The 27,915-nt window shown below is 44.2% G+C and overlaps 2 protein-coding genes across 4 annotated transcripts in view; both read left to right on the forward strand.

Moving 5' to 3' along the window:
• LOC136618030 (gastrula zinc finger protein XlCGF66.1-like) overlaps positions 1-27,915 on the forward strand; it is a 461,032-nt gene that overhangs the window by 318,869 nt on the left and 114,248 nt on the right. The window lies entirely within an intron of this gene.
• LOC136617753 (gastrula zinc finger protein XlCGF17.1-like) lies at positions 22,928-27,687 on the forward strand. 3 transcript variants are annotated; one of them, XM_066594281.1, is made up of 3 exons: positions 22,928-23,133; positions 23,205-23,312; positions 26,301-27,687. In XM_066594281.1, the coding sequence occupies exons 1-3, from the start codon at positions 22,962-22,964 to the stop codon at positions 27,248-27,250; spliced, it is 1,230 nt and encodes a 409-aa protein (XP_066450378.1). In that variant the 5' UTR covers positions 22,928-22,961; the 3' UTR covers positions 27,251-27,687. The 3 variants fall into 3 exon arrangements, 2 of the variants coding, with proteins under 2 accessions (XP_066450378.1, XP_066450379.1); XR_010790983.1 differs by lacking the exons at positions 22,928-23,133; positions 26,301-27,687 and adding exons at positions 23,384-24,101; positions 25,399-26,292 and having other exon boundaries at positions 23,203-23,312; XM_066594282.1 differs by lacking the exon at positions 22,928-23,133 and adding an exon at positions 23,384-24,101 and having other exon boundaries at positions 23,203-23,312.

Genomic DNA, 27,915 nt, shown 5'->3' on the forward strand with positions numbered 1-27,915 from the left:
ACCCAAATGTCAGCCTACTGTACTGCTGTATATATATATCCTCTGATACCAGCTGATAACAGAGAGAACAACCCCCATGTCAGCTTACTGTACTGATGTATATACATATCCTCTGATACCGGCTGATAACAGAGAGAACAACCCCCATGTCAGCTTACCGTACTGCTGTATATATATATCCTCTGATACCGGCTGATAACAGAGAGAACAGCACACCAGGACCTGCTCTGTATACACTGCAGCAGCTGAAGGACCTGTGATGATGTCACCGTCATGTGACCAGAGGGCCAGGCACAGTAGTGGAGCGCAAATATATACTGACGGCTGTGATCATGTGACAAGAAGGGGCGGGGCTTACTATGCGGAGCAATAAATAGAGGAAGTGATGGAAAGATTTAGTCCTCAATAGTTTCATCAGAGCGGAAGGAGGGCGGCTCTAGCAGAGCAGTAAGCTGAGGGCGGGGGTATATACCTCTATGTGTATATACTGTGGGGAACCTACCTCACCTCTATGTGTATCTACTGAGGAGAATCTACCTCACCACTATGTGTATATACTGAGGAGAATCTACCTCACCTCTATGTGTATATACTGAGGAGAAGCTACCTCCCCTCTATGTGTATATACTGAGGAGAATCTACCTCCCCTCTATATGTGTATACTGAGGAGAATCTACCTCACCTCTGTGTGTATATACTGAGGAGAATCTACCTCACCTCTATGTATATATACTGAGGAGAATCTACCTCCCCTCTATGTGTATATACTGAGGAGAATCTACCTCCCCTCTATGTGTATATACTGAGGAGAATCTACCTCCCCTCTATGTGTATATACTGAGGAGAATCTACCTTCCCTCTATATGTATATACTGAGGAGAATCTACCTCACCTCTGTGTGTATATACTGAGGAGAATCTACCTCACCTCTGTGTGTATATACTGAGGAGAATCCACCTCCCCTCTATGTGTATATACTGAGGAGAATCTACCTTCCCTCTATATGTATATACTGAGGAGAATCCACCTCACCCCTGTGTGTATATACTGAGGAGAATCTACCTCCCCTCTATGTGTATATACTGATGAGAATCTACCTCCCCTCTGTGTGTATATACGGAGGAGAATCTACCTCCCCTCTGTGTGTATATACTGAGGAGAATCTACCTCACCTCTGTGTGTATATACTGAGGAGAATCTACCTCCCCTCTGTGTGTATATACTGAGGAGAATCTACCTCCCCTCTGTGTGTATATACTGAGGAGAATCCACCTCACCCCTGTGTGTATATACTGAGGAGAATCTACCTCACCTGTATGTGTATATACTGAGGAGAATCTACCTCACCTCTATGTGTATATACTGAGGAGAACCTACCTCCCCTCTGTGTGTATATATTGAGGAGTATCTACCTCACCTCTGTGTGTATATACTGAGGAGAATCCACCTCACCCCTGTGTGTATATACTGAGGAGAATCCACCTCACCCCTGTGTGTATATACTGAGGAGAATCTACCTCCCCTCTATGTGTATATACTGAGGAGAATCTACCTCCCCTCTATGTGTATATACTGATGAGAATCTACCTCCCCTCTGTGTGTATATACTGAGGAGAATCTACCTCCCCTCTATGTGTATATACTGAGGAGAATCTACCTCCCCTCTATGTGTATATACTGATGAGAATCTACCTCCCCTCTGTGTGTATATACGGAGGAGAATCTACCTCCCCTCTGTGTGTATATACTGAGGAGAATCTATCTCACCTCTGTGTGTATATACTGAGGAGAATCTACCTCACCTCTATGTGTATATACTGAGGAGAATCTACCTCCCCTCTATGTGTATATACTGATGAGAATCTACCTCCCCTCTGTGTGTATATACTGAGGAGAATCTACCTCCCCTCTGTGTGTATATACTGAGGAGAATCTACCTCCCCTCTGTGTGTATATACTGAGGAGAATCTACCTCCCCTCTGTGTGTATATACTGAGGAGAATCTACCTCACCTGTATGTGTATATACTGAGGAGAATCTACCTCACCTCTATGTGTATATACTGAGGAGAATCTACCTCCCCTCTATGTGTATATACTGATGAGAATCTACCTCCCCTCTGTGTGTATATACTGAGGAGAATCTACCTCCCCTCTGTGTGTATATACTGAGGAGAATCTACCTCCCCTCTGTGTGTATATACTGAGGAGAATCTACCTCCCCTCTATGTGTATATACTGAGGAGAATCTACCTCCCCTCTGTGTGTATATACTGAGGAGAACCTACTTCCCCTCTGTGTGTATATACTGAGGAGAATCTACCTCCCCTCTGTGTGTATATACTGAGGAGAATCTACCTCCCCTCTGTGTGTATATACTGAGGAGAATCTACCTCCCCTCTGTGTGTATATACTGAGGAGAATCTACCTCCCCTCTGTGTGTATATACTGAGGAGAATCTACCTCCCCTCTGTGTGTATATACTGAGGAGAATCCACCTCACCCCTGTGTGTATATACTGAGGAGAATCTACCTCACCTGTATGTGTGTATATACTGAGGAGAATCTACCTCACCTCTGTGTGTATATACTGAGGGGAATCTACCTCACCTCTGTGTGTATATACTGAGGGGAATCTACCTCACCTCTGTGTGTATATACTGAGGAGAATCTGCCTTACCTCTGTGTATATACTGAGGAGAATCTACCTCACCTCTATGTGTATATACTGAGGAGAATCTACCTCACCTCTATGTATATATACTGAGGAGAATCTACCTCACCTCTGTGTGTATATACTGAGGAGAATCCACCTCACCTCTATGTGTATATACTGAGGGGAATCTACCTCACCTCTGTGTGTATATACTGAGGAGAATCTGCCTTACCTCTGTGTATATACTGAGGAGAATCTACCTCACCTCTATGTGTATATACTGAGGAGAACCTACCTCCCCTCTGTGTGTATATATTGAGGAGTATCTACCTCACCTCTGTGTGTATATACTGAGGAGAATCTACCTCCCCTCTGTGTGTATATACTGAGGAGAATCTACCTCACCTCTATGTGTATATACTGTGGGGAACCTACCTCACCTCTGTGTGTATATACTGAGGAGAATCTACCTCACCACTATGTTTATAAAATGAGGAGAATCTACCTCACCTCTGTGTGTATATACTGTGGGGAACCTACCTCACCACTATGTGTATATACTGAGGAGAATCTACCTCACCTCTATGTGTATATACTGTGGGGAACCCACCTCACCTTTGTCGTGGAACCTTCCTTTTGGAACCACGCCTTACTCAATTTGGAATGTTTACAGCCCTCCATATTAATTCTGAATTGATAATGCGCATAAGAAGTTCCCACACTGACACGATGTTCAGCATGCATAGCTTCCTCAATTCTAACTTTAATGATCGGCGTGTAGCCTATTTTAAGAGTTTAACAAATCCGCCCATCTGGGCAGGTCAAAGATTACATGCATACAACGTATTGTTTAATTATTGGATAAGCATCTTGCAATTCTTCCATCCTCCGGTCATCTGTGATTGGCCATCAGGTGGTGGATGAAATGAGTGGGTTGTCTTGGAGCCACGTGGGGTTCCTTCGATATGATTGGATGTTACATCATGAACTATAAATTGCACAAACCTCCCATGTTATTTGCATACGTTTCCAGTAAAGTCGCTGGGGAAATTTCTGCGGTTGTCCATGTCTGATTCCTAGTTCCGTATTAGTGCATGCAGCTGGACAGTCAAATATATTTATACATGTTGGTTACGGGCTAAATTGCTAAATTCCATCTTTGTCAGCAGAGTTTATAAAACAGATATTTCATATAAGCGGAAGTACCTATTGCATAACTTGTAGCAAGACATTATATTTGTAGCAAGACAGAAGTATGTATACAGAATGTTCAATTGACAACTGTCTACTGCCAAGGCCCAAAATATAGGAATACTGGACTTCCACCACAGACCCCCCTTGAAACTATCTGTTTCACTAAACTCGCCCTGCTCCGTTTCACCCCAATCCCCCACCGCTGACCCTAGACTCGCATTGCTTTGTAGACGACTGGGCCTACTACTGCCATGGGGGTATAGGATGGTTCGACATCATCACATTCTGGATCCATGATGACGACGATTGCGCTGACAGTGGGCTTTTTGTTGGACGTCGTAGTGGGACAGGTGGACCAGGCAGTCATCAGGGTCGGAATACACTGTATGCAACGACAAACAGAAATTAGAATGACTATAAAGGTGACAAATATAATCAGGTTAGGAGAGGTGCGACTTTCACTATCTCAGGTAAACACTGCGTAACTTGTATAGAACCCCGCCTTCTTGACGTTACCTCGATTCATCAACAAGAGTGCAAAATCAGGACCATCTAATGACTGATCAACATGACTGAACCCCTGTCTTATTAGTAAGTGCATTATCATATATATTAGTCTGGAAGGAAAGAGCTACAAGCTGATTATTCCCACTTCCCTTTTCCAGAGGCGGCAAGGTAACAGGACCAGGGGCGTTGTAACACCGGCATGTTGCGTGGACATAAGCAGAGTGCACTGCAGATAAAATAAAGCAAAATCTTAGCAAAACCCTATCACAGTGTTCTAAATACACAATGTTCCAAAACCTATTCTTCTATATTTTTCCCTTCTCCTGTTAGGTACCTTACTGAGGAAAACAGACTAAGGTTAGCTCTTTTTAGTTAGTGCGGTCAGCTTCTTAATGGCAACTGCGTTTTTACCTGTGGGTCACGTTTTGTCTGGAATGTAGGTACAAGTCTCCCCTATCATCTTACAGACACTCCCTTTTTTGGCTAAAATCGTACCTAGTGCCATTCTATTTTGAAAAGTCATAGTCGAGGTAGGTTCTATTGGTCGACTAGTCCCTATAAGGCGTCTCTAGTATAATTTATAAACCGCTGTTAATTATAATAAACATAATTAATCCAGTCAACATTTATTTACCCTAATCGGGAAAATGGACTCGAATCTAGTTTTAACTTGGTCTCTAATTTTTAAAACTTGTCAGGTACCCCCCTTGGCTATCCTATGATGTCAATGTATACGTGTAGATCAAAACTATCACCAGGAGCCTCTCTTCTCGCTCTAGCATAATGTTACAATACTAATAGCGTGCACAGGTACGCACGGCGTGGGACTCCTTAATCTTCACCCACACCAATGTCCCTCCTGGAGATAGTCCTAATGGTGAACACGTCCAGTTCGCCTCACCCTTGCATCAGGGTTTCCCCACTGCCCGTAAGTCCCTACTCCTAGGGGGGGGGGGATCCCTACCTCACCTCAGAGGGAGGCCATGGATTCCCTGGGCTTATTTCCGGGCATCCATACCCTCTATCTGTACAAGTTAACACCCCACAGGGTGTGCCCTCGCCGGAACCTAAGGTCTTCTGCACTTTCCCTAGGCAACTGGGAAGTCCACTGACAGTCCATCTTATGAGACCGGGGCAGGCGCAGTACTGGTACATTTCTCCATTCTTCTGGTAACGTACCTGGTTGGCATTATCGGAACTGGCTCTTCATCTTTTTCAAACAAGGGAAACATTGGTCACATTAAAGGGAGAATACACGTACAGGAAATTACATACCCCACCTCTTTCTGCGAAAATCATATCCACGGTCACTCTATTTTGGAACACCATGGATGCAGTGGGCCCTAACTGGTCAGCTAACCCTTGCAAAGCATCTCTGGTGTAGTTTACAAACCTCTGCTGATTGTAATAGATATAATTCATCCAATCTACATTATTATTAACAGTGACAAAAGCAAATGAGGAATCAAAACCTGCTTTAACCTGATCTCTAGAACTAAATTCATCTGGCACCCCCCTTGGCACTCCTATTGCATCTATGTATACATGTGGATAAAAGTTACCACCTGGAGCGTCAACTTCCCTCTTAGCACGATGCGGTGTTAGATTCTCACCCTCAGTGTAGGCTTCATATTGCACATTTGATTGTATTAATTTGTTCTGAATCAGGGGGCTAGTGTACAGTAGTCAAAGGTGTGTGTTAGAGAAATTGTACCACATTATAGCATGTAAAGGATATGCAGGATCATTAGTTCTTTCAGTGCGAAGTGTGGATCCAAGTGGGTTTTCCTTTGAGCTTGACTGCAGTTGGGGTGGTGAACAACATCTGGTAAGGACATTCAAACCGGGTTTCTCTCTTAAACTTTTCCACATAGACCCTGTCACCTGGTTTTAGATTGTGACACTCATCTGTAGGACCTGGGGAAAGCAGAGACTGCAGAATGCATTACTAACAATTCCTTTGGAGAGACCTATGACAAAATTAACAAGAAAATCATTCCCCAAATTCAGCTTCTGTGGCATGTATCCTCCTAAGAAAAAGAAAAAGTAATGAAAGACACTCAATTCAAAATTTACCCATTTTCTCTATTGCCTTTCGTATCTACTTTCCCCCTACTCCGTGGATGGTAGGGTGTGTGAAAAGCCTGGAATATACCCAAAACAGACATGATGTGTTGCATTATTTCACCTGTGAAGCGTGTACCTTTGTTCGACTCAATTACTTCTGGTACCCCATATCTGCAGATTACCTCATTCATGAATTTCTGTGTGGTTATCTGCTCATTTACCTTAGTATCCGGGTGGGCCTCCAACCTGAGAAAGACTCGAGCAACAACAAGCACATGTTCATACTCCCCAACAGGTGTGAGCTGAATGTGGTCAAATTGGCAATCTCTGAAATGGGTAGAGTGGTCAAGGCAAGTGTTATATGGCCACCTTACTTCTGTCCGGACTCGCATATGGCAAAGATCATGCTAACTGGACAAATGATGCAGCAGCTACAGAGAACCCAGGTGTCACCCATTCTTGTTCAGTGTCGCCGTCATCGCTGCTTTCGATTCTGTATACCAGCTGGGCCATCATGGGGAACAGGGACCTCTGTAGGCAAGTTCTGTTGATTGTTCGCCATACGCCGTCCTGTGCTGTCGCTCCCGTATTTTAGCCCATCTGCTTTCTTTCCTCGTTGACTTGTAACTGTAAAGTCCTTGACATATCAAAGTCCAAAGTTTTTATCAAAGTCCAAAGTCTTATCACTGACTCATGCTGTCAGTATCTATTCTTCTTTCTTCCACGGCTTGAGGGCCGCTGCTTTTGCTGTGTTGTCGGCGAGGGTGTCATCTCTCGCTTCTCCGTTGTAGAAATCGGTGTGGATTCTCCATTGCCAGGTAGTAGTAGTAGGGTTTCCATGAGACTCTGCACCGCTGCACCATTCTTAATTGGCTGTCCTACTGAGATAACAAGCTGTCTGGCCTTCCATATTGGGCCATAATCATGAGCTATGCCAAATGCATTCCAGGAGTCAGTGTAAAAAGTTGCCGACTTACCTTCTACCACTCCACACGCCCCAGTGAGGGCCTCCGGTTCCGCTTCTTGCCCTGAGACATGCGGAGGCAGAGCTTCTGCGTTTAGGACATCTTGTTGTGTCACCTCTGCATATCTGGTTCGGAATCATCAATCCTCACCCTGATACCATCTACAAAAGAAAACTCAAAATATGCATCATTAACAGTGTGTACATCACTACAATAATGCTATTTAAAAAAATAGCTGATCTGCCATACTCAGATCACCTATGCCTCCCCTCCCCCCAGGAATACCTGATTAAAAGAAGAGTAGCCGGATTCAAGGTATTACAACATTGGGAAGCTCAGAGCAATATTGGGGGAGGCATGGAAAGAGCACATTGTAGCCGGATCTAATAGGCCAGAGCTAAGTGCTTGGGTTGCACTTGCATGAGTATGTTCTGGGTGTCATTTGGCGTGTGGACCACTAGGGGGTAGTCCAATACCAACTTAGAAGATTTGTCAACCATTGCCTGTACTGCTGCCACCGCAAAAGCAGATGAGGGAGCTCCTCAAGTCACTGGATCCACCCTCATGGCTGTGGTTGTCCTTCGTGCTTTTGTATCAATACTGTCATATGGCCGGCAGTATGAAACAAGGTCCAGAAAGGTGCGGAATTTGGCAACGGGTGTATGTACAGGTATGGCCTGCAGAACTTGGTTAGTCTTTGGAGGCCTCCAGGCCTTACAGCCTTCTGCAAGAGAAATTAACAGTGAAATTGTGGCCGGTTGGCAGTTTTTTCCAAAGCATCAGCACACAGCACCTAACATGTGTGGCTGACCCTTCACCCTTTTTTTTTTTTTTTTTCCATCTAGGGGGATACTGCTTGACCCAGGGGTGTGTATCTGGGTCTCGTATATATTATCATGGTCGATACATTCAATTTCCCTATGCCTGTCTTGTAGGTGTCCCATAATTTGTCAGGATCCGTGGAAAGCTGAGTTTGGGACAGGAGAAAAAACAAAACTTTTCCTTCTGGCTATCTATGATTCTTACCCCCTCCTGGAGAAGAGACGTGTTCTTGCATCATCTAGCTCCACCCCTCTGAGTGTGGCTAATCACTTCCTTATTCCCTCATTCAATGTTTGGCAGTCCTTGGGTACACATCACAACTCAATAAAGATAAAGTCTTATGCACCACACAATTTACATTTTACAAATTACGGGTCAATCTGCCCCGTTCCTCCTGTGGATACCTGGCCTTATCGTTACCTGCTTGTTTCCTATTCCTTGGCTTCTCTACTGTAGTTTATTTATTTATTTTATATTGTGAATATACGTTACTTGTGCTGGGACTACAGGGCAAGTAACTTCCTCTTTTTAGGTCTCTTACTCATGTGACAGCCCAGCGACAGGATTATAAGGGAGATAACGGGAGTACGTGGCTAATTTTTACTTCTACAACAGTAGACAGTTGTTGTCCCAGACTTCCGGCAACTGGGCAGATGCAGTCTTAGATGCCGGGCATCTCCATCTGATTGGTAATGTACTGCAATTCTCTCTATTCACTAAGCTGGTGTCTTTGTATATTAATACAGACGCCATTGCAGCCCACCTTCACTTCCTCTTTTCTGACACTTAGAGAAATTCTAACGTCTAATGCATAAATCACATAGATTATGTTGTAACTTCTGTCACAGCGGTGGTTACAATTGAATTGGGGACTAAACACCTATTGGGGACTTGGCAAACATAGACGTATTTTCTTGTGGGCACGGTGTATTGGGATTTGGTGGGCTACGCAGTCTGTATTCTTAAGAGCCCCCTCAGGATGTGAGTGGCATACAACTTTTTACATTTGTATGACGGACGTATGACAAAGATTAGATTCCATAACAAGACATACTAGTAGTTTTAACATCCAATATTAGTTAAATAACTAACAAATGTAACAGCACAATAATTGTTCCGCTTCTATTGAGAGTTCCACTTCCTCTTTTTAAATGTAGTTAGCAGCTCTTTTTTTTTTTTTCCTTTCTCCAAACACACTTACGGGCACAAGCCTATGCTTCTATGCTATTATTAACGTTTAACAATTCGAAAGCAATATAGTTTAGTAGTCTGTCTTTTACTAGAAGGGATCCAATAATGCAACCTAACCTATAAAGTCCAAACCCACAGCGCGCCGCTGTGTACGGTGCATTATCTTGGCTATAACCAATTGCTAACAATCCCTTCCTACAGTTACTGATACTAATTCTATATGACAGACAAACCAACAGACTATTTCTATACAACAACTCAGCAGGATTAGCTCTACACAACAGACAAGCACACTAACTTTATATAAAAGACAGATAGGACACACAGAAAGATTACTTGATTAATCAATGATAACTTGACTCTCCACCCCTTCCACACTATTCTGGAGGGTGTAAGAATTAACCTTGGCTCATTGTTTGCTGCCTTGCAATTTCAATCATGGCTGCCAAATTCATGATTATAGAAGTCTCCTCAGACGCCAGGCACAATATAAATATGCCCCGCCCTAGAGTCTCTAGCATTTCTGTCGCTATACAGTTTATCAATCTACCCTCAGACGGAGGGATCTACTCGTGGACATTCAAACGATAAACAAATATTTGTGGACACACACAAATAGACAGAGCACCAGTACGGCTGGCTTAGTCTCACTGCCCCTCGGGATACTGTCTGATAGCTCCCTTCTCCCGGACCCTACAAGCAGGCCTAGCAGGAGCGGAAATCCCATATCAGACTTATCTCTGGCAGTCTCCCACTGATGGGTCTCTGCAACAGGCCACCTGAACGGCTCCCTCCTCCCTCAGGAGTGGAAACACCCCGTACAGGCCCTCCCTCGAGGCAGCTATTGATGTCACCAATTAACTAGTACTCTCAAGACAACAGGCATGTAATCATTCCTTTATATTTTATGACAGGTTCTTATCACGTGATCGAGACTTAAAGAAGTACCTGTCGTATGGCTCCAAAGTGTCCGGCCTAGGCACAACACAGGCAAACCTGAACCTAGCCACACAGGTATAGATAATTGATTTATCTTACCGTGTTCTGTGGTGGGCCCACTAAATCCAAGGTTGTCTGTCCGGTGCCTTGTGTCCGGGCTCTTTGGAACCTATCGATCACGCTGCCCGCATTCTCCACCAGCTGTCGTGGAACCTTCCTTTTGGAACCACGCCTTACTCAATTTGGAATGTTTACAGCCCTCCATATTAATTCTGAATTGATAATGCGCATAAGAAGTTTTTCACACTGACACGGGGTTCAGCATGCCTAGCTTCCTCAATTCTAACTTTAATGATCGGCGTGTAGCCTATTTTAAGAGTTTAACAAATCTGCCCATCTGGGCAGGTCAAAAATTACATGCATACAACGTATTGTTTAATTATTGGATAAGCATCTTGCAATTCTTCCATCCTCCGGTCATCTGTGATTGGCCATCAGGTGGTGGATGAAATGAGTGGGTTGTCTTGGAGCCACGTGGGGTTCCTTCGATATGATTGGATGTTACATCATGAACTATAAATTGCACAAACCTCCCATGTTATTTGCATACGTTTCCAGTAAAGTCGCTGGGGAAATTTCTGCGGTTGTCCATGTCTGATTCCTAGTTCCGTATTAGTGCATGCAGCTGGACAGTCAAATATATTTATACATGTTGGTTACGGGCTAAATTGCTAAATTCCATCTTTGTCAGCAGAGTTTATAAAACAGATATTTCATATAAGCGGAAGTACCTATTGCATAACTTGTAGCAAGACATTATATTTGTAGCAAGACAGAAATATGTATACAGAATGTTCAATTGACAACTGTCTACTGCCAAGGCCCAAAATATAGGAATACTGGACTTCCACCACACCTCTATGTGTATATACTGTGGGGAACCCACCTCACCTCTATGTGTATATACTGTGGGGAACCCACCTCACCTCTATGTGTATATACTGTGGGGAACCCACCTCACCTCTATGTGTATATACTGTGGGGAACCCACCTCACCTCTATGTGTATATACTGTGGGGAGCCCACCTCACCTCTATGTGTATATACTGTGGGGAACCCACCTCACCTCTATGTGTATATACTGTGGGGAACCCACCTCACCTCTATGTGTATATACTGTGGGGAACCCACCTCACCTCTATGTGTATATACTGTGGGGAACCCACCTCACCTCTATGTGTATATACTGTGGGGAACCTACCTCACTTGTATGTGTATATACTGAGGAGAATCTACCTCACCTCTATGTGTATATACAGAGGAGAATCTACCTCACCTCTATGTATGTATATTGAGGAGAATCTACCTCACCTCTATGTATGTATACTGAGGAGAATCTACCTCACCTCTATGTATGTATACTGAGGAGAATCTACCTCACCTCTATGTGTATATACTGTGGGGAACCTACCTCCCCTCTGTGTGTATATACTGAGGAGAATCTACCTCCCCTCTGTGTGTATATACTGAGGAGAATCTACCTCCCCTCTGTGTGTATATACTGAGGAGAATCTACCTCCCCTCTGTGTGTATATACTGAGGAGAATCTACCTCCCCTCTGTGTGTATATACTGAGGAGAATCTACCTCCCCTCTATGTGTATATACTGAGGAGAATCTACCTCACCTCTATGTGTATATACTGAGGAGAATCTACCTCACCACAATGTGTAATACTGAGGAGAATCTACCTGCCCTCTATGTATATACTGAGGAGAATCTACCTCCCCTCTATGTGTATATACTGAGGAGAATCTACCTGCCCTCTATGTATATACTGAGGAGAATCTACCTGCCCTCTATGTATATACTGAGGAAAATCTACCTCCCCTCTATGTGTATATACTGAGGAGAATCTACCTCATCCTCTGTGTATATACTGAGGAGAATCTACCTCATCCTCTGTGTATATACTGAGGAGAATCTACCTCCCCTCCGTGTATATACTGAGGAGAATCGACCTCCCCTCTATGTGTATATACTGAGGAGAATCTACCTCCCCTCTATGTGTATATACTGAGGAGAATCTACCTCCCCTCTATGTGTATATACTGAGGAGAATCTACCTCCCCTCTATGTGTATATACTGAGGAGAATCTACCTCCCCTCTATGTGTATATACTGAGGAGAATCTACCTCCCCTCTTTGTGTATATACTGAGGAGAATCTACCTCCCCTCTATGTGTATATACTGAGGAGAATCTACCTCCCCTCTATGTGTATATACTGAGGAGAATCTACCTCACCTCTATGTATATACTGAGGAGAATCTACCTCACCACTATGTGTATATACTGAGGAGAATCTACCTGCCTTCTATGTATATACTGAGGAGAATCTACCTCCCCTCTGTGTATATGCTGAGGAGAATCTACCTCCCCTCTGTGTATATGCTGAGGAGAATCTACCTCCCCTCTATGTGTATATACTGAGGAGAATCTACCTCCCCTCTATGTGTATATACTGAGGAGAATCTACCTCACCACTATGTGTAATACTGAGGAGAATCTACCTGCCCTCTATGTATATACTGAGGAGAATCTGCCTCCCCTCTATGTGTATATACTGAGGAGAATCTACCTCCCCTCTATGTGTATATACTGAGGAGAATCTTCCTCCCCTCTATGTGTATATACTGAGGAGAATCTACCTCACCACTATGTGTATATACTGAGGAAAATCTACCTCCCCTCTATGCGTATATACTGAGGAGAATCTACGTTCCCCCTATGTGTTTATATTGAGGAGAATCTACTAAAAAGAATCTACTTCGGAAATGCTACCTGCACCACAAGCCACACTTGAAAGGCAGCAGGATATTAAGGAGGTAAACAAGTGGCTCCGGCGTTGGTGTAAGAAGGAGGGATTTGGGTTCATGGAGAACTTTGCTGACTTTGCTGTCAGCTAGAGGCTCTACCGTAGGGACAGGCTGCATCTTAATGGGGAGGGGGCAGCTGTCCTGGGGAGCAGATGGCTAGAAGGCTGGAGGAGTGCTTAAACTAGGGACTTGGGTGGGTGGGGGGGCAAAAAGAGAAATAAGGGGGTAGTCAGCGTAGCTAGAGACCTGGGTCTAAGCAATGGGAATAGGGATCGAGCAGCAGGTGGGGTTTGTATAGTTAGAACTGTATAAATTGTATGATCGGTAAAGTGGGTGAGCTTGAAGCAAGAATGGCCGATGAAAACTATGATAGTCGGAATAACGGAAACATGGCTGGATGAAAAGTGCGATTGGGCGGCGAATTTACAGGGTTACAACCTCTTCAGAAGAGACCGTGGGGAACAGAAAGGGGGAGGGGTATGTCTGTATGGTAAATCATACTTAATGCCGAGGCTACGGGAAGATATAGGGGCAGGAGAGGAACGGGTGGAATCTATGTGAGTAGAAATACAGGGAGAGAAAAATAACAAAATCCTGATAGGGGTCTTCTATAGACCACCAAAAGCAACAGAAGAAACTGAAACTTTACTATTAAGGCAGATAGAAGAGGTGTCAAACCGCAACAAAGTAATTATCATGGGGGACTTTAATTATCCGGATATAACATGGGAAAATGAAACCTGCAAATCTCACAGGGATGATAAGTTCTTGAGAACAATTAAAGATAACTACCCTATCCAACTTGTGCAGGAACTAACTAGAGGGAGGGCCACTCTGGACTTAGTACTAACTAACAAACCAGACCGAATAATGGGGGTGCAGGTTGAGGGGCACTTGGGAAATAGTGACCACAATATAATTAACTTCCAGCTGAACTAGATGGACATTGTATTCATTCAACCTTACATACTATGTTACTATGTAACTGTCAATCAATAAGAAGCCTTATCAGGGAGCGACAAATAAACTAAACTTTTTAGTAAAGCAACATTTGATGAGCTTAGAACTACTATCGGTAACACTAATTGGGACAACATCCTCAAAAATATCAGTACAGAGGACAAATGGGAGGAGTTTAAAAACATCCTAAACACCTCGTGTGAGCAGTTCATACCCTTCAAAAATAAAAGAACCACGAGTTGAAGAAAACCAATGTGGCTCGACAAGACTGTAAGGGGGCAATAAACGAAAAAAAGAAAGCGTTCAAACTACTAAAGCAAGAAGGCAGCGAAGAAGAGCTAAAATCATACAGGGGAAAAAACAAAATATGTAAAGATAAGATCAAAACTGCCAAGGAGGAAGCAGAAAGACGGATCGCCAAAGAGAGCAAAAACAACCCAAAACTATTTTTAAACTATATTAACCACAAAAGGAATTGCACTAAGAGTACTGGCCCTTTAACAAATAATGCAGGAGAAATCATAGAAGACGATGGAGGGAAGGCAAATCTATTAAATAGTTTCTTTTCAAGCGTATTCACGAACAAAAAGGAAATGCCACATGAGATGTAGGGGAATAAAATGAACTCCTCACAAAATATCTCATGCCTAATGCAGGAGGAAGTGCGGAACCAGTTAAAGAAGATTAAAATTGATAAATCGCCAGGCCCAGATGGAATACACCCAAGGGTACCAAGGGAACTAAGTGATGTGATAGCTAGGCCGCTATACCTAATATTTATGGATACTAGCAAGACCGGTGTAGTACCATTGGATTGGCACATTGCCAACGTCATTCCAATTTACAAAAAGGGGTCCAAAAGTGAGCCTGGTAACTACAGGCCGGTAAGTCTCACTTCAGTAACTGGAAAATTTTTCAAGGGGTTTCTGAGAGACGCCATCGCAGAATACCTCAAGGAAAACAACGGCAAAGTGTCAGAAAAACTCTGTGCTTAAATGCAGTGACGCGTTTCGGTGCATAACACAGCACCTTTCTTAAGCCGTGCATAAGAGTGCTGAGAAAAGTGCTGTGTTATGCACCGAAACACGTCGCCACAATAAAACCTTCCTTCCATTGTACACCCTGGAGTTCGGGGAGAGGGGAAAGGGGGAAGAGGGGTTGAGGTGTTTAGGTAGGCGGAAACAGAAAGAAGGCCTAAAACGAGGCCTGTATCCAAAACTTAATCAACAATTAGGTCCATAGGAGATTTATATTATTATGAAAATATTCTTAACCACGGGTTCCACGTCTCATTGAATTTCGAAATCGTGTCATTTCGTAGGGCTAGTATTTTTTCATATGAGCTATGTTCAGATATCAAGTAAATGAGTTCTGATGGATTCGGTGGCATTTCAGATTTCCATTTTTTAGTAATTAAGTATTTTGCGCCCAATAGGATATGTCCTATAAGGTTTTTTGAATGGGGATCCAACCCACCTGGATCCATCAGAAGGAGGACCACTTTCGGGTTGAAGGGTGGGAATTTCCCCGACAAATCCCCTATTATTTTGTAGGTTTCCTTCCAAATGGGTTTCAGGTGTGGGCATGTCCAAAAAATGTGTAGCAGGGATCCCTGACCCCCACACCCTCTCCAACACAGATCGTCTGGGGCAAGTTCTCTTCTTTTTAATAAGGTTGGAGTAAAGTACCATCTCGTGAGTACCTTTAAATGAGTTTCTATCAGGTTTGCCCCTCGCGAGGCTCGGCCGACCCATCTAAAGGCTTTCAGCCATTGGTCCATGGGAATCTCCTGCTCAAAGTCTTTTTCCCAATTCAATAAGTGGCATTTTTTTGTTGGTCTTAACAGACCTGTGAAAATATCATAGAAGAATCTAGTGTTCAGTTTCATTTGGGTGTTGTTAAGTATAGATAGCACTGTTTTGGGGATTTTCAGAGACTTAATATTTTGAGTTTGCAGGAGGGAAACAATCTGTATATGTTTATACCTTTCAGTTGCTGTAATATGGTATTTAGATTTAAGATCTTGGAAGGAGAAAAGATGTTCCTTTAGAGAATAAGTCTGAGATGTAAAGAATTCCTGTTTGTCCACGATTTTAGCAGGAGGTTGAGTATAAAGAATTCTAGTGTTCTGAGGGGTATGTTGTGAAAGGTACAGAGAGAGTCTCTCTCAGTTTTTTGAATAAGTTCTCTCCAGGCTTCTATGGAGGCTTTCATAGGGGGAGATAAACTATAGAAATTTAGGTATTTTTTAAGGTTGGGAGCAAATGTGGCTAAAGTTAGCGCATGTAATAGAAGACTTAAAGGTCTTTGACTGTTATGTTCTAGCTCTACAGCTGGCCAGCTTATGTTTGGATTATGTCGTATCCAGGAGGGTAGTTGGCTTAGAATAGTGGATTTGCGATAGGATTCCAAGTTGGGAATACCCAGACCTCCTTGGTTTTTGTTTAATGATAGAGTGGATAGTGCTATTCTTGGTTTTTTGTTTTGCCAGACATATTTAGATAATTGTTTTTGAAAGCCTTCAATCGTTTGCTTCGGAATTTGTATAGGGAGGGTTCGAAAGAAATGGAGAATTTTAGGTAAAATAATCATCTTGTATGTTACCACTCTTCCCAGCCACGATAAAGGGCGTGTGCTGAAGGAGTCTAGTTCTTTTTGTATATCATTTAGCAGAGGAGGGAAGTTAACAGAGATTAGTTCTGTAGTAGGACAGCATAGTTTGATCCCTAAATACGGGATACTTTTAGTTTGCCATTGAAATGGGAATTCTTTTTTAATGTCTTGTTTTAGTAGGTCATTTATATGCATGCCCAGAATTTGAGATTTAGTAATGTTTAGTTTGTAAAAGGATGCTTCTGCGAATTTAGTTAGGGTATGGTGGACTTTCCTGAGAGATTGAAGTGGGTTAGTAAGAGTAAGTAGGATGTCGTCCGCGAATAGACTAATCTTATGTTGACGGAATCCTGCGTGAATACCTTGTATCTCTGGGTTGTTTCTTATGTGTTCAGCTAGAGGTTCCATGACCAAAGTGAACAGTAGAGGTGACAAGGGGCAGCCTTGACGGGTACCGTTGGTTATGGGAAATGAGTTTGATAGGGTTCCGTCAACAAGTACCTTTGCAGATGGGGCTGTATATAATGCTGTTATTGCGTTAAAGATATTGCCACAGAATCCAAATTTATTTAGTGTGGAAAAAGCAAATTCCCAATGTAGGCGGTCAAATGCTTTTTCAGCATCGAGAGCAACTAATATTGAGGGGGAATGTGTGCTGGTATTTTTGTGGATCAGGTTTATGATTCTTCTAGTTGCATCTGATGCCTGCCTCCCACTAGTGAAGCCCACCTGGTCGGAGTGAACTATGTTGGGTAGAATTTTTAGAAGTCTGCGAGCAATGGTTTTTGCGTATATTTTTATATCGCAGTTCAACAGCGATATGGGCCTAAAGTTGGCGGGTGAGATGGGATCTTTCCCAGGTTTAGGTATAGTCACAATCGTTGCTTCCAACATCTCTGGAGGAAAGGAGCGTTGTTGGATGCCTTGATTGAATGCTTTTGACATGTGGGAGATAAGAGGTGAATAGAAGGTTTTATAATAATCATTTGAGAAACCATCTGGTCCGGGTGCTTTTTGGGGTTTTAGGGATTGGATGGTGTCTTTGATTTCCGTTGGTGTTATAGGAGTGTTTAGGTGGAAAAGATGATTTTCTGAGAGGGTTGGGAGTTTTATCTCTTAAGAAAGAGTCTATTATTTGGGTTGTCGGTTGGGGTGTTTCTGTGTCGTCCTTTAGGTTGTATAGCTTACTGTAATATTGTCGAAAAACTTCTGTAATTCGAAGAGGGTGATAAAGCTTTGTCTTTTTGTTTTTTGGGTCTAGGATATAGGGAATCGAAGATTTTTTAAATTCTTTTTTTGACTATTCTGGCTAACATGCGAGAGGGTTTATTGTTTGAAATATAAAAATTAGATCGGAAGGATTTTTGTTCCCTATCGTAGTTGTCTAGCAATATGTTTCTAAGTTTATGTCTTAGTTCAAAAAGCTCCTTATGTAGATTATGTAGGAGACTCTCTCAGTTTTTGTTCTGTGTTGGATATTTGTGTTATAAGTGTATTCAACTGTTTCAGTTTTTCCTTTTTATGGTGCGAACTAATTTTAATTAGAGTCCCTCTTATGTATGCTTTGTGGGCATTCCATATGGTGAGTGGAGATACTTCAGGGGTGGCGTTTTTTCGCGAAGTATTCTTTAAGGTCTGCTAAGATCTTTTCGCGGAATTTTGGAAGTTTCATGAGATAGACGTTATTTCTCCAAGATTTTGCTTTTTCCTGTGTGTTCTCCAGATTTATGGAGAGTGCTGTTGGGGCATGATCGGACCAGGTTATTGTGCCTATTTGGGCCTCTTTAAGCAACGGGAGAGCACTTTTGTTAACTAGAATAAGGTCTATTCTAGAGAAAGACTTATATCTGGCCAAGTAAAAGGAAAATTCTTTCGAGGATGCGTTTAAACATCTAAATGTGTCAAACAGATTTTCTTTATGTAGCCAGGGTAGCAGGGAGGGGGAGGATCTCAAGAGGCCCCTTGACGAATCAATTATTTTGTCCGGAACTGCGTTGAAGTCTCCGCATATTATTAAGGTTCCCGTTTCACATTTTCTAATTTTCCTCATCATTTTATTTAGGAAACGCAACGGGGCGTGGTTGGGTGCATATAGATTCACAAGACTGAATGGTTTGGAATTTATCATCCCTGTCATGATAAGGTATCTACCTCCAGAATCCACAGTCTGTGAGAGAATTTCAGTGTGAATAGTATCTCTGAACGCAATTAGGACCCCTGCTTGCTTTTTGGAGGAACATGCTGTAAAGATCTTAGGGAATTTTTTGTGGGTTAATGTTAGAGAAGGGGAGGATGTGAGGTGGGTCTCCTGGACGCATAGAATGTCCGCTTTAGAAGAAATAGCTTCCTTCCAAAGAGAGGATCGTTTAAAGGGGGAGTTCAACCCATTCGCATTTAAAGAGAGGATTTTAATTGGCATTTTGTCTATTGTGTTTGGGATATAAAGATTTGAGACGTGGAAGGTCAAGTATTACGTGGACCTGTAAACGGGTAAGATTTAACAATGTAAAAAGGTAACTAGAAGCTTTCTATTGCATAGCAGTATGTTATCACTTTCTTAATACAGCTAAAGTTATTATCTTAAAGTGTAGCTTTAAGGAATATGAGATTGAAACAGACAAGAATATTTCACTTTCCAGGTGTGAAATAAAAGAAGTAGAATTTGTCTCAGGTTAAGAAACCTGTACAATGATGGGGGGGGGGGGGGGGAGTTCGCCTGGGAATAGCCCGGCACAACCACCATTTATTCCTGGGGGAAGAAAGTTCCTCTTCCTAAGTGGTGTTCAGTTATAGGACAGTTCTTGATCTAATGCATGAGGTTTTTTCGGAGAAGGCTGCTGATGTTGTGACAAAGGTAGACCTATACCCCACTTTTTACAGATCTGGATAGCGTCCTCAGGATTAAGAAAAACGTGGGTAGTGTCATCCTTCCTAATCAGGATTTTGGTCGGGAAGCCCCATCTATAAGGGATTTTTGCTTGGCGCAAAGCCGTGGTGATCAAGGAGAATTTCTTCCTTTCAAGCATTGTAGCTTTAGATAGATCCGTAAATAGGTGAATATTTTCATAGGGAGTTGGTAGCGGATTAGATTTCCGCGCTGCTGACATTACAGCTTCCTTTGTCTGGAAAAAATGTACCCTTGCGATGATATCTCTTGGGATGGATTCAGCAAGATATCTTGGCTTAGGTAGTCTATGCGCTCTATCAATAGATAGATCTAGATTGGAGGCATTAGGAAGCAGAGTGGCCATTAGGCGGTTTAAGTAAACAGGAATCTCAGATGTTGTAATATTTTCCGGGACTCCACGGATTTTAATGTTGTTTCTCCTGTTCCTGTCCTCCATATCCGCTATTTTCGTTTTGAATTGGGCTACTTCATCTACCAGCTCGTAATGCGCATCTATGAGTGCGTTGTGCGACTGCGAGAATTCTCCCGTTTTATTTTCTGTGTGTGATACTCTTTCTCCTATGTCCTCTATCGTGGTTTTCAAGGACTTTTTTAAGGAGTTGAAGTTAACTTGTAGGGAGTCGCTTAAAGCAATTACCATATCTTTAATAAAAGATTCGGAAGCTGGTTGGGAGGATGAAGGGAGAGCCGTGATGTATTCTTTTAGAGACGGGGTTTGTTGCTCTGTAGTTAATAGATCATCTATCCTGGGTCTTTGTTTGAGCGGGCTTACTGTGGGAGACAGATCCTCAATAGGATGTAAAGAAGAGGCCAACACCATTTTGTGGGCAGCATGTGAGGTTATGTTATGCCTTTTTTCTGCAGTTTTGTAGTGTGCAGGAGGTTCGTTAAACTCATTCTCTGAGTTATGTATTGAGCTTTCCTGAGGAGAACAGTCCCGGGACCCTGTTTTGTGCTTAGTTGGGCTGTTTAGGGCAGAGTTCTCCTGTGTCACATGTTTGATAGTGCCGGACGCCATTTTGTGGGCATATTGTGGGGCACTGCTATGTCTCTTGTCTGCCTTTCTATGTAGTGCCGATGTGTCAGCTGCTTCACTCACCGTTCTTCTAGATGAGCGTTCCGGTGGGGATCCCATGCGTGTCAGAGGGGAAAGAGAGCCCTCTCTTCTGCCCTCTGCGCTGGACAAGGGAGACGTCGGAGCGCTTGCTGCAGGAGCCTGCCTGGCTATCGGCCCCCGAGAAAAAGTCGTCCAGCCTCTTCGGTTGCGGACGCTGGCCTCTACGTCGGGACATCTCCGGGTGAGAGCCTTAGTCAGGAGAGGTTGCCGGAGGTAAGATGTAGGAGAGAAAGCCTATTTTAGTCGGCTAAATGTCGCTTATTGGTGGAGTGCCGAGCGGAGCTCCGGGATTACACGGCCATCTTGAGCTCGTCCAGGCCACGCCCCAAATAGGGATATTTTTACATTTATCCTCATCAATTGACATTCCTGTTTGGCATCTATCCCCTGAGGCGCTCTCTACATTTTTCTGTGTTTTCTTCAAGGAAAACAACGGTATAACTCCTCACCAGCACGGGTTCATGAGGAGTCAATCATGTCAGACCATCTGATCAGCTTCTACCCTGAAGTAAGCTCTAGGCTGGACCGGGGAGAGTCTATTGATCTCGTATATCTGGACTTCTCGAAAGCATTTGACACCGTGCCGCATAATAGGCTGATATATAAAATGAGAAGCTCAGATTGGGTGAAAACGTGTGTATCTGGGTAAAGAACTGGCTCAGAGACAGAAAGCAGAGGGTGGTAATAAATGGTTTGTACTCTGATTGGGCCACCGTCGCTAGTGGGGGCCACAGGGTTCAGTATTGGGCCCCATTCTGTTCAATATATTTATTAACGACCTGATAGAGTTGCTGCATAGTGAAATATCAATATCTGCAGATGATACAAAATTATACAATATAACCAATACAACGGAGGACAATGTGCGGCTACAAACAGATAGAGATAAGCCGGGGGCTTGGGGGGGGAGGGGGGGATGGGAAATGAAGGTCAATATAGATAAATATAAGGTTCTGCACATGGGCAGGAGAAACGGATGTCACCAATATACACTAAATGGGGTACTGCTAGGGGAAAGACCTGGGGGTACTAGTGGACTGTAGACTTAACTGGAGCAACCAATGCCAGTCAGCTGCTGCAAAAGCTAATAAAGTCTTGGGGTGCAGTAAAAGAGGTATAGGGGGGAGGGGCGAGAACATTATCCTCCCTCTATATAAGGCACTTGTCAGGCCCCACGTGGAATACTGTGTACAGATCTGGTCACCGGAGCTCAGGAAAGATGTTACAGTACTGGAGGAGTACAAAGAAGGGCAACTAAACTAATAAACAGAATGACGGGACTGAAATACCCAGAGAGGCACCAAAACTGGGATTATTCACCCCGGAAAAAAGACGGCTAAGAGGCGACCAAATAACTCTGTATAAATACATTAGGGGACGATACAAGGATCTCTGCCAGGATCTGTTTATACCCAGGACTGCGACGGTAACGAGAGGGCATCTGCTACGTCTAGAGGAAAGCAGGTTTCATCACCAACACAGAAGGGGGTTCTTTACTGTAAGAGCAGTGAGACTGTGGAACTCTCTGTCTGAAGGTTTGGTGATGGCAAAATGATCAGAGGAGTTTAAAAAGGGACTAGATGTCTTTCTAGAGGGGAAGGATATTACAGGATATAAATCTTAGGTTGATTGTTAATCCGGGTATACAGGCAGGTAGGAACCATTAGGGGTTGATCCAGGGAACAGTCTGATTGCCATTAGGGAGTCGGGAAGGAATTTTCCCCCAAATGGGCTAATTGGCTCCTGCCTCTTGGGGTTTTTTGCCTGCCTCTGGATCAACAACACAGGAGGATAAACAGGCTGAACTAGATGGACATTGATTTTATTCGGCCTTACATACTATGTTACCTCCCCTTTGTTTGTGTGTGTGTTTGTGTATATACTGAGGAGAATCTACCTCTCATCTGTGTGTGTATATAGTGAGGGGAATCTATATCCACTCTGTGTGTGTGTACACTTACTGAGTATAATCTACCCCCCCCCCCCCCGTGTGTGCGTACATATACTGAGGAGAATCCACCTCCCCTCTGTGTGGATACGCTGAGGAGAATCCACCTCCCCTGTGTGTGTGTGTGTGTGTGTGTGTGTGTGTGTTTTCTATGTGAACAACAGAGGAGACATATATAATATTATAATCAGTACAGTAATGTCGCAACAGTGTTTGTTCTCGCTTTTATCAGCCAGTATCCCAGGATATACAGCAGGGTGCTGCAGACATGTGACCTCTCTGTCTTCTCCCACCAAGGATGGATGGCACGGAGATGAGTGGAAGGATATTAGCCGTCACCTGGGAGATCATCTACCTGCTGACCGGAGAGGTGAACTTCCCTCCATTCCTCCCATCTGTCTTGTATTTGTGCCATCCCTGAGCGTCTCCCTCCATCCACAGGAGTACACAGCAGTGAAGAAGACAGCGACTCCCATCATCCATCCTCACTCCCTGATCCAGAAGCTTCTAGAACTCACCAACAAGATGACGGAGCTGCTGACAGGAGAGGTGACTGCGGGGAATGTGGGGGGACATTCTAGCGGGGGGCTCTGGCTGATGACTGGATATTGTGTTGTCAGGTTCCTATAAGGTGTCAGGATGTGGCCGTCTATTTCTCCATGGAGGAGTGGGAGTATGTAGAGGGCCGGCGGGATGTGTACGGGGCCGCCATGCTGGAGGCGGGGTCACCAGGTAAGAGGAGTGGGAGTATGTAGAGGGATGTGTACGGGGCCGCCATGCTGGAGGCGGGGTCACCAGGTAAGAGGAGTGGGAGTATGTAGAGGGCCGGCGGGATGTGTACGGGGCCGCCATGCTGGAGGCGGGGTCACCAGGTAAGGGGAGTGGGAGGATGTAGAGGGATGTGTACGGGGCCGCCATGCTGGAGGCGGGGCCACCAGGTAAGAGGAGTGGGAGGATGTAGAGGGATGTGTACGGGGCCGCCATGCTGGAGGCGGGGCCACCAGGTAAGAGGAGTGGGAGTATGTAGAGGGCCGGCGGGATGTGTACGGGGCCGCCATGCTGGAGGCGGGGTCACCAGGTAAAAGGAGTGGGAGGATGTAGAGGGCCGGCGGGATGTGTACGCGGCCGCAATGCTGGAGGGGCTCCCGCCTGCGGGGTCACCAGGTAAGAGGCGGGAGGTATGAGGTCGTCTACTTTCTCCCATCATTGGATGTATAATCTATTCCATCACTGTGTGTCTGCACAGATGGAACTGGGAGGAGAAACCCCCCAGAGAGATGTCCCCGTCCTCTGTATTCCCAGGACTGTCCAGAGGAAGATGTCATGGAGAACCAGCAGGTAGATGGTGCTGAGCCCTCTAGTACATCTATATAGAGGGTGGAGCTCACTGGTCCTGCTGTATATAGGGGGCGGAGCTCACTGGTCCTGCTGTATATAGGGGGCGGAGCTCACTGGTCCTGCTGTATATAGGGGGCGGAGCTCACTGGTCCTGCTGTATATAGGGGGCGGAGCTCACTGGTCCTGCTGTATATAGAGGCGGAGCTCACTGGTCCTGCTGTGTATAGGAGGCGGAGCTCCCTGGTCCTGCTGTGTATAGGAGGTGGAGCTCCCTGGTCCTGCTGCGTATAGGAGGCGGAGCTCCCTGGTCCTGCTGCGTATAGGAGGCGGAGCTCCCTGGTCCTGCTGCGTATAGGAGGCGGAGCTCCCTGGTCCTGCTGCGTATAGGAGGCGGAGCTCCCTGGTCCTGCTGCGTATAGGAGGCGGAGCTCCCTGGTCCTGCTGCGTATAGGAGGCGGAGCTCCCTGGTCCTGCTGCGTATAGGAGGCGGAGCTCCCTGGTCCTGCTGCGTATAGGGGGCGGAGCTCCCTGGTCCTGCTGCGTATAGGCGGCGGAGCTCACTGGTCCTGCTGCGTATAGGCGGCGGAGCTCACTTGTCCTGCTGCGTATAGGCGGCGGAGATCTCTTGTCCTTCTATATATAGGGGGTTGAGCTCTCTGGTCCTGCTCTATATAGGGGCTGGAGCTCTCTGGTCCTGCTCTATATAGGGGGTGGAGCTATTGTCCAGCTCTATAGAGGGGGTGGAGCTCTTTCCCCCTGCAGACATAGATTTCGCCGTCGGTTAGGTTTCCCGCTGCTCCGCCATATTGTACTGAATCTTAATATATAAAGACGAAAGCCCTCACTGAATCACTAATTTACTGACTGACTGATTCACTGACTCACTAACTCACTGACTGACTGACTCGCACTAATTCTCCAACTTCCTGGTGTCGTAGAAACATGAAATTTGGCACAAGCATAGATTATCTCCAAAATAGGAAAAGCTAATGGGTCCCAACTCGATTATTCAATTCTAAGCGCAAAAGAATTAGCGTCCAAATTTTACGTACGGAATCTAATTCTCTCACTTCCCGATGTCATTTTATATAAAGGAAACGTCGCATGGTTACCTCCACGTGGTGTTTCCTGGGTCATGCAAAGAACCATGCAAAATGGTGAACATATGTTTTTCCGGTATCTCTAAAGTAACGACGACTTCATAAGATTTTCCGTGTGAACACCAGATTAACACCAGGACCAAATTAACTTGGGCGAAGACTGGTATATCAGCTAGTTATTCTATATGACACATCAGGGTGAAGATGATATTAAAGTGAAGGTAGAAGAAGAGAGGATGAGGGGCGATCACCTGTGGAAGAGTGAAGTGGAGGAGGATATTCCTGCAGGTAGGTGATGATGAGTTGGGGGGTCCTTAAGGTTTGGTTGCTCCTTAGCGCTCTAGTAACTCCTTAGGCGGTGATACACTGTGTTGTGTTCAGGAAGGGCCGGGAATATATAGAAATCCTCCCCGGCTCTTCTATGGGTCTGGTCTTGTATTGGGCTTGGTCTCTGTACTTGTTATATGCCACTGTCTTTTGTCTTCTGTCCCGACACTCTAAATGCCCGGATGCTGGTTTTTACTAACAGCTAAGGGTCTAACATTGAGCGCTGAGCCTCCGCTGTCTATGTTGATAGCAGCAAGGGAAGGGTTAACAGGCTGCCCTGCTTCACACTCTGATGAGAATGTGGAGGATGAACCCATGCAGGGCAGACTAAGCAGTCTTCTCTGTGTTGCCATGGTAAGCCATTGGCACTCGGCAGTTGTGCCCTGGTGGGGCTATTGCTGCGTGGGCTTGGAGGCATTCCCCTCTAGATAGCTCTTTAGATGCACTGGCAGTTTTGACTGCAGCATTTAAGTAGTTAACTGCTGCGATGAGACTCTGCTGGTGGATGTAAGCTGTTATATGGAGAGGTGTTGCCTCTTGATGCTGCATCATCCACTATGTGTGACTGCATGATGTATTTTTACGTTCTGCGGTCAGGAAGTGGTTACACTGTTTTGTAGTTACCAGTTCTGATAGTAACAGGACACATAAAGGAAGGACTCCCAGCAGGATCCACCTCTTGATGCAGTCTGAATAGACAAAGCTACTACATGTGTGTTTCCATCCTAATACGAATGTGATAAATTTGTGATGTGAGTTTTATTCCTCACAGACAATCCCGGTGCGACCTCTGAGGGAAACTTCATGTTATCGGTACATTATAAAGCAGAAGATGAAGATATCGTTCAGCGCTCTTCAGGGGAAAACCTCATTCCCCTTAATGTACCTCCAGGACTTCACAGTACAGATCCATCATATAATCCACCTAATTATGAGGAACCTTCTCCTGACCAATCACAGATGGTTACCACAAGTGTGGGTCAGGATGAGGGAAAAAGGCTTCAATGTGGTGAATGTGGAAAACAGTCTACAAAGAACTCAGGTATTCTTAAAGAAAGAATAATTCACACAGGAGCGAAACGATTTACATGTTCTGAATGTGGGAGATGCTTTAGAAGTAAAGCAAGCCTTATTATACATGAGAGAATTCACACAGGGGAGAAGCCATATTCATGTCCAGAATGTGGAAGATGTTTTGCAAGTAAATCACTACTTACTGCGCACAAGAGAGTTCACACAGGAGAGAAGCCATATTCATGTTCAGACTGCAAGAGATGTTTTAGAAGTAAAGCCACCCTTATTATACATGAGAGAATTCACACAGGAGAAAAACCTTTTTCTTGTTCAGAATGTGAGAAATGCTTTACAAATCAATCAGATCTTGTTAAACATAAGAGAATTCACACAGGAGAGAAGCCGTATTCATGTTCAGAATGTGGGAAATGTTTTATAACTAAAGGCAAACTTATAGATCATCACAAAACTCACACGAAAAGTAAAATGCCAATTTGCACGAAAACTTACACAGGAGAGGAGACGTATACGTGTGCAGAATGTGGGACACCTTATGTAAACAAAGCAGGTTTTAATCTACATCAGAAAAAACACAGAGAAGAGAAACAGAAACTCGCACAGGAGAGAAGTCACATTCATGCTCCGAATGTGGGAATTGTGTTTCAAGTAAATCAGATCTTGTCAGACATGAGAGAAACCACACAGTAGGGAGGCTGTATACATGTTCAGAGTGGGGAAAATGATCGTTTACATCACTCAGGGCTTGTCCTACATCAGAGACGTCATGCGAGAGATACTGTTTTCATCTTCTTTATGTGGAAAATGTTTTATAATGGAATCAAATTTTGAAACTCATGAGAGAAGAAACCAGATTATGATCAATAACAATATAATGCATCCGTTATCCAGAGACCTTATCCATCCAATAAGAGATTACTGATGGCTGGAATCAGCCTGGTATTTTCCAGATCCAAAACTATGTAGCTGAGGTGACTTGTAAGCGGTATCTATGTATGAAAAGTATTGTGGATAGAAGGAAGAAGAGAAGATCCGGGTTTACTTCCAGAGCAGCGACCCTGAATTGTCTCCATGAACCTTACTTATTACTGTAATGATCACTGAATAAACCTACTTGTGAAATATAACTCTTCTCTCTGACTTCAAATATATCAAAAACACTACAAACAACCCCCTCTCCAGCCAATCCAAGTGTGAGGGTATATGTATATATCGCCATATGTTTTTTATTAGAGATGAGCGAGCACCAAAATGCTCGGGTGTTCGTTATTCGGGACGAACTTTCCGCGATGCTCGAGGGTTCGTTTCGAGTAACGAACCCCATTGAAGTCAATGGGCGACCCGAGCATTTTTGT

Source organism: Eleutherodactylus coqui, chromosome 1, assembly GCF_035609145.1.
Source record: "Eleutherodactylus coqui strain aEleCoq1 chromosome 1, aEleCoq1.hap1, whole genome shotgun sequence".
Classification (NCBI taxonomy): Eukaryota; Metazoa; Chordata; class Amphibia; order Anura; family Eleutherodactylidae; genus Eleutherodactylus; species Eleutherodactylus coqui.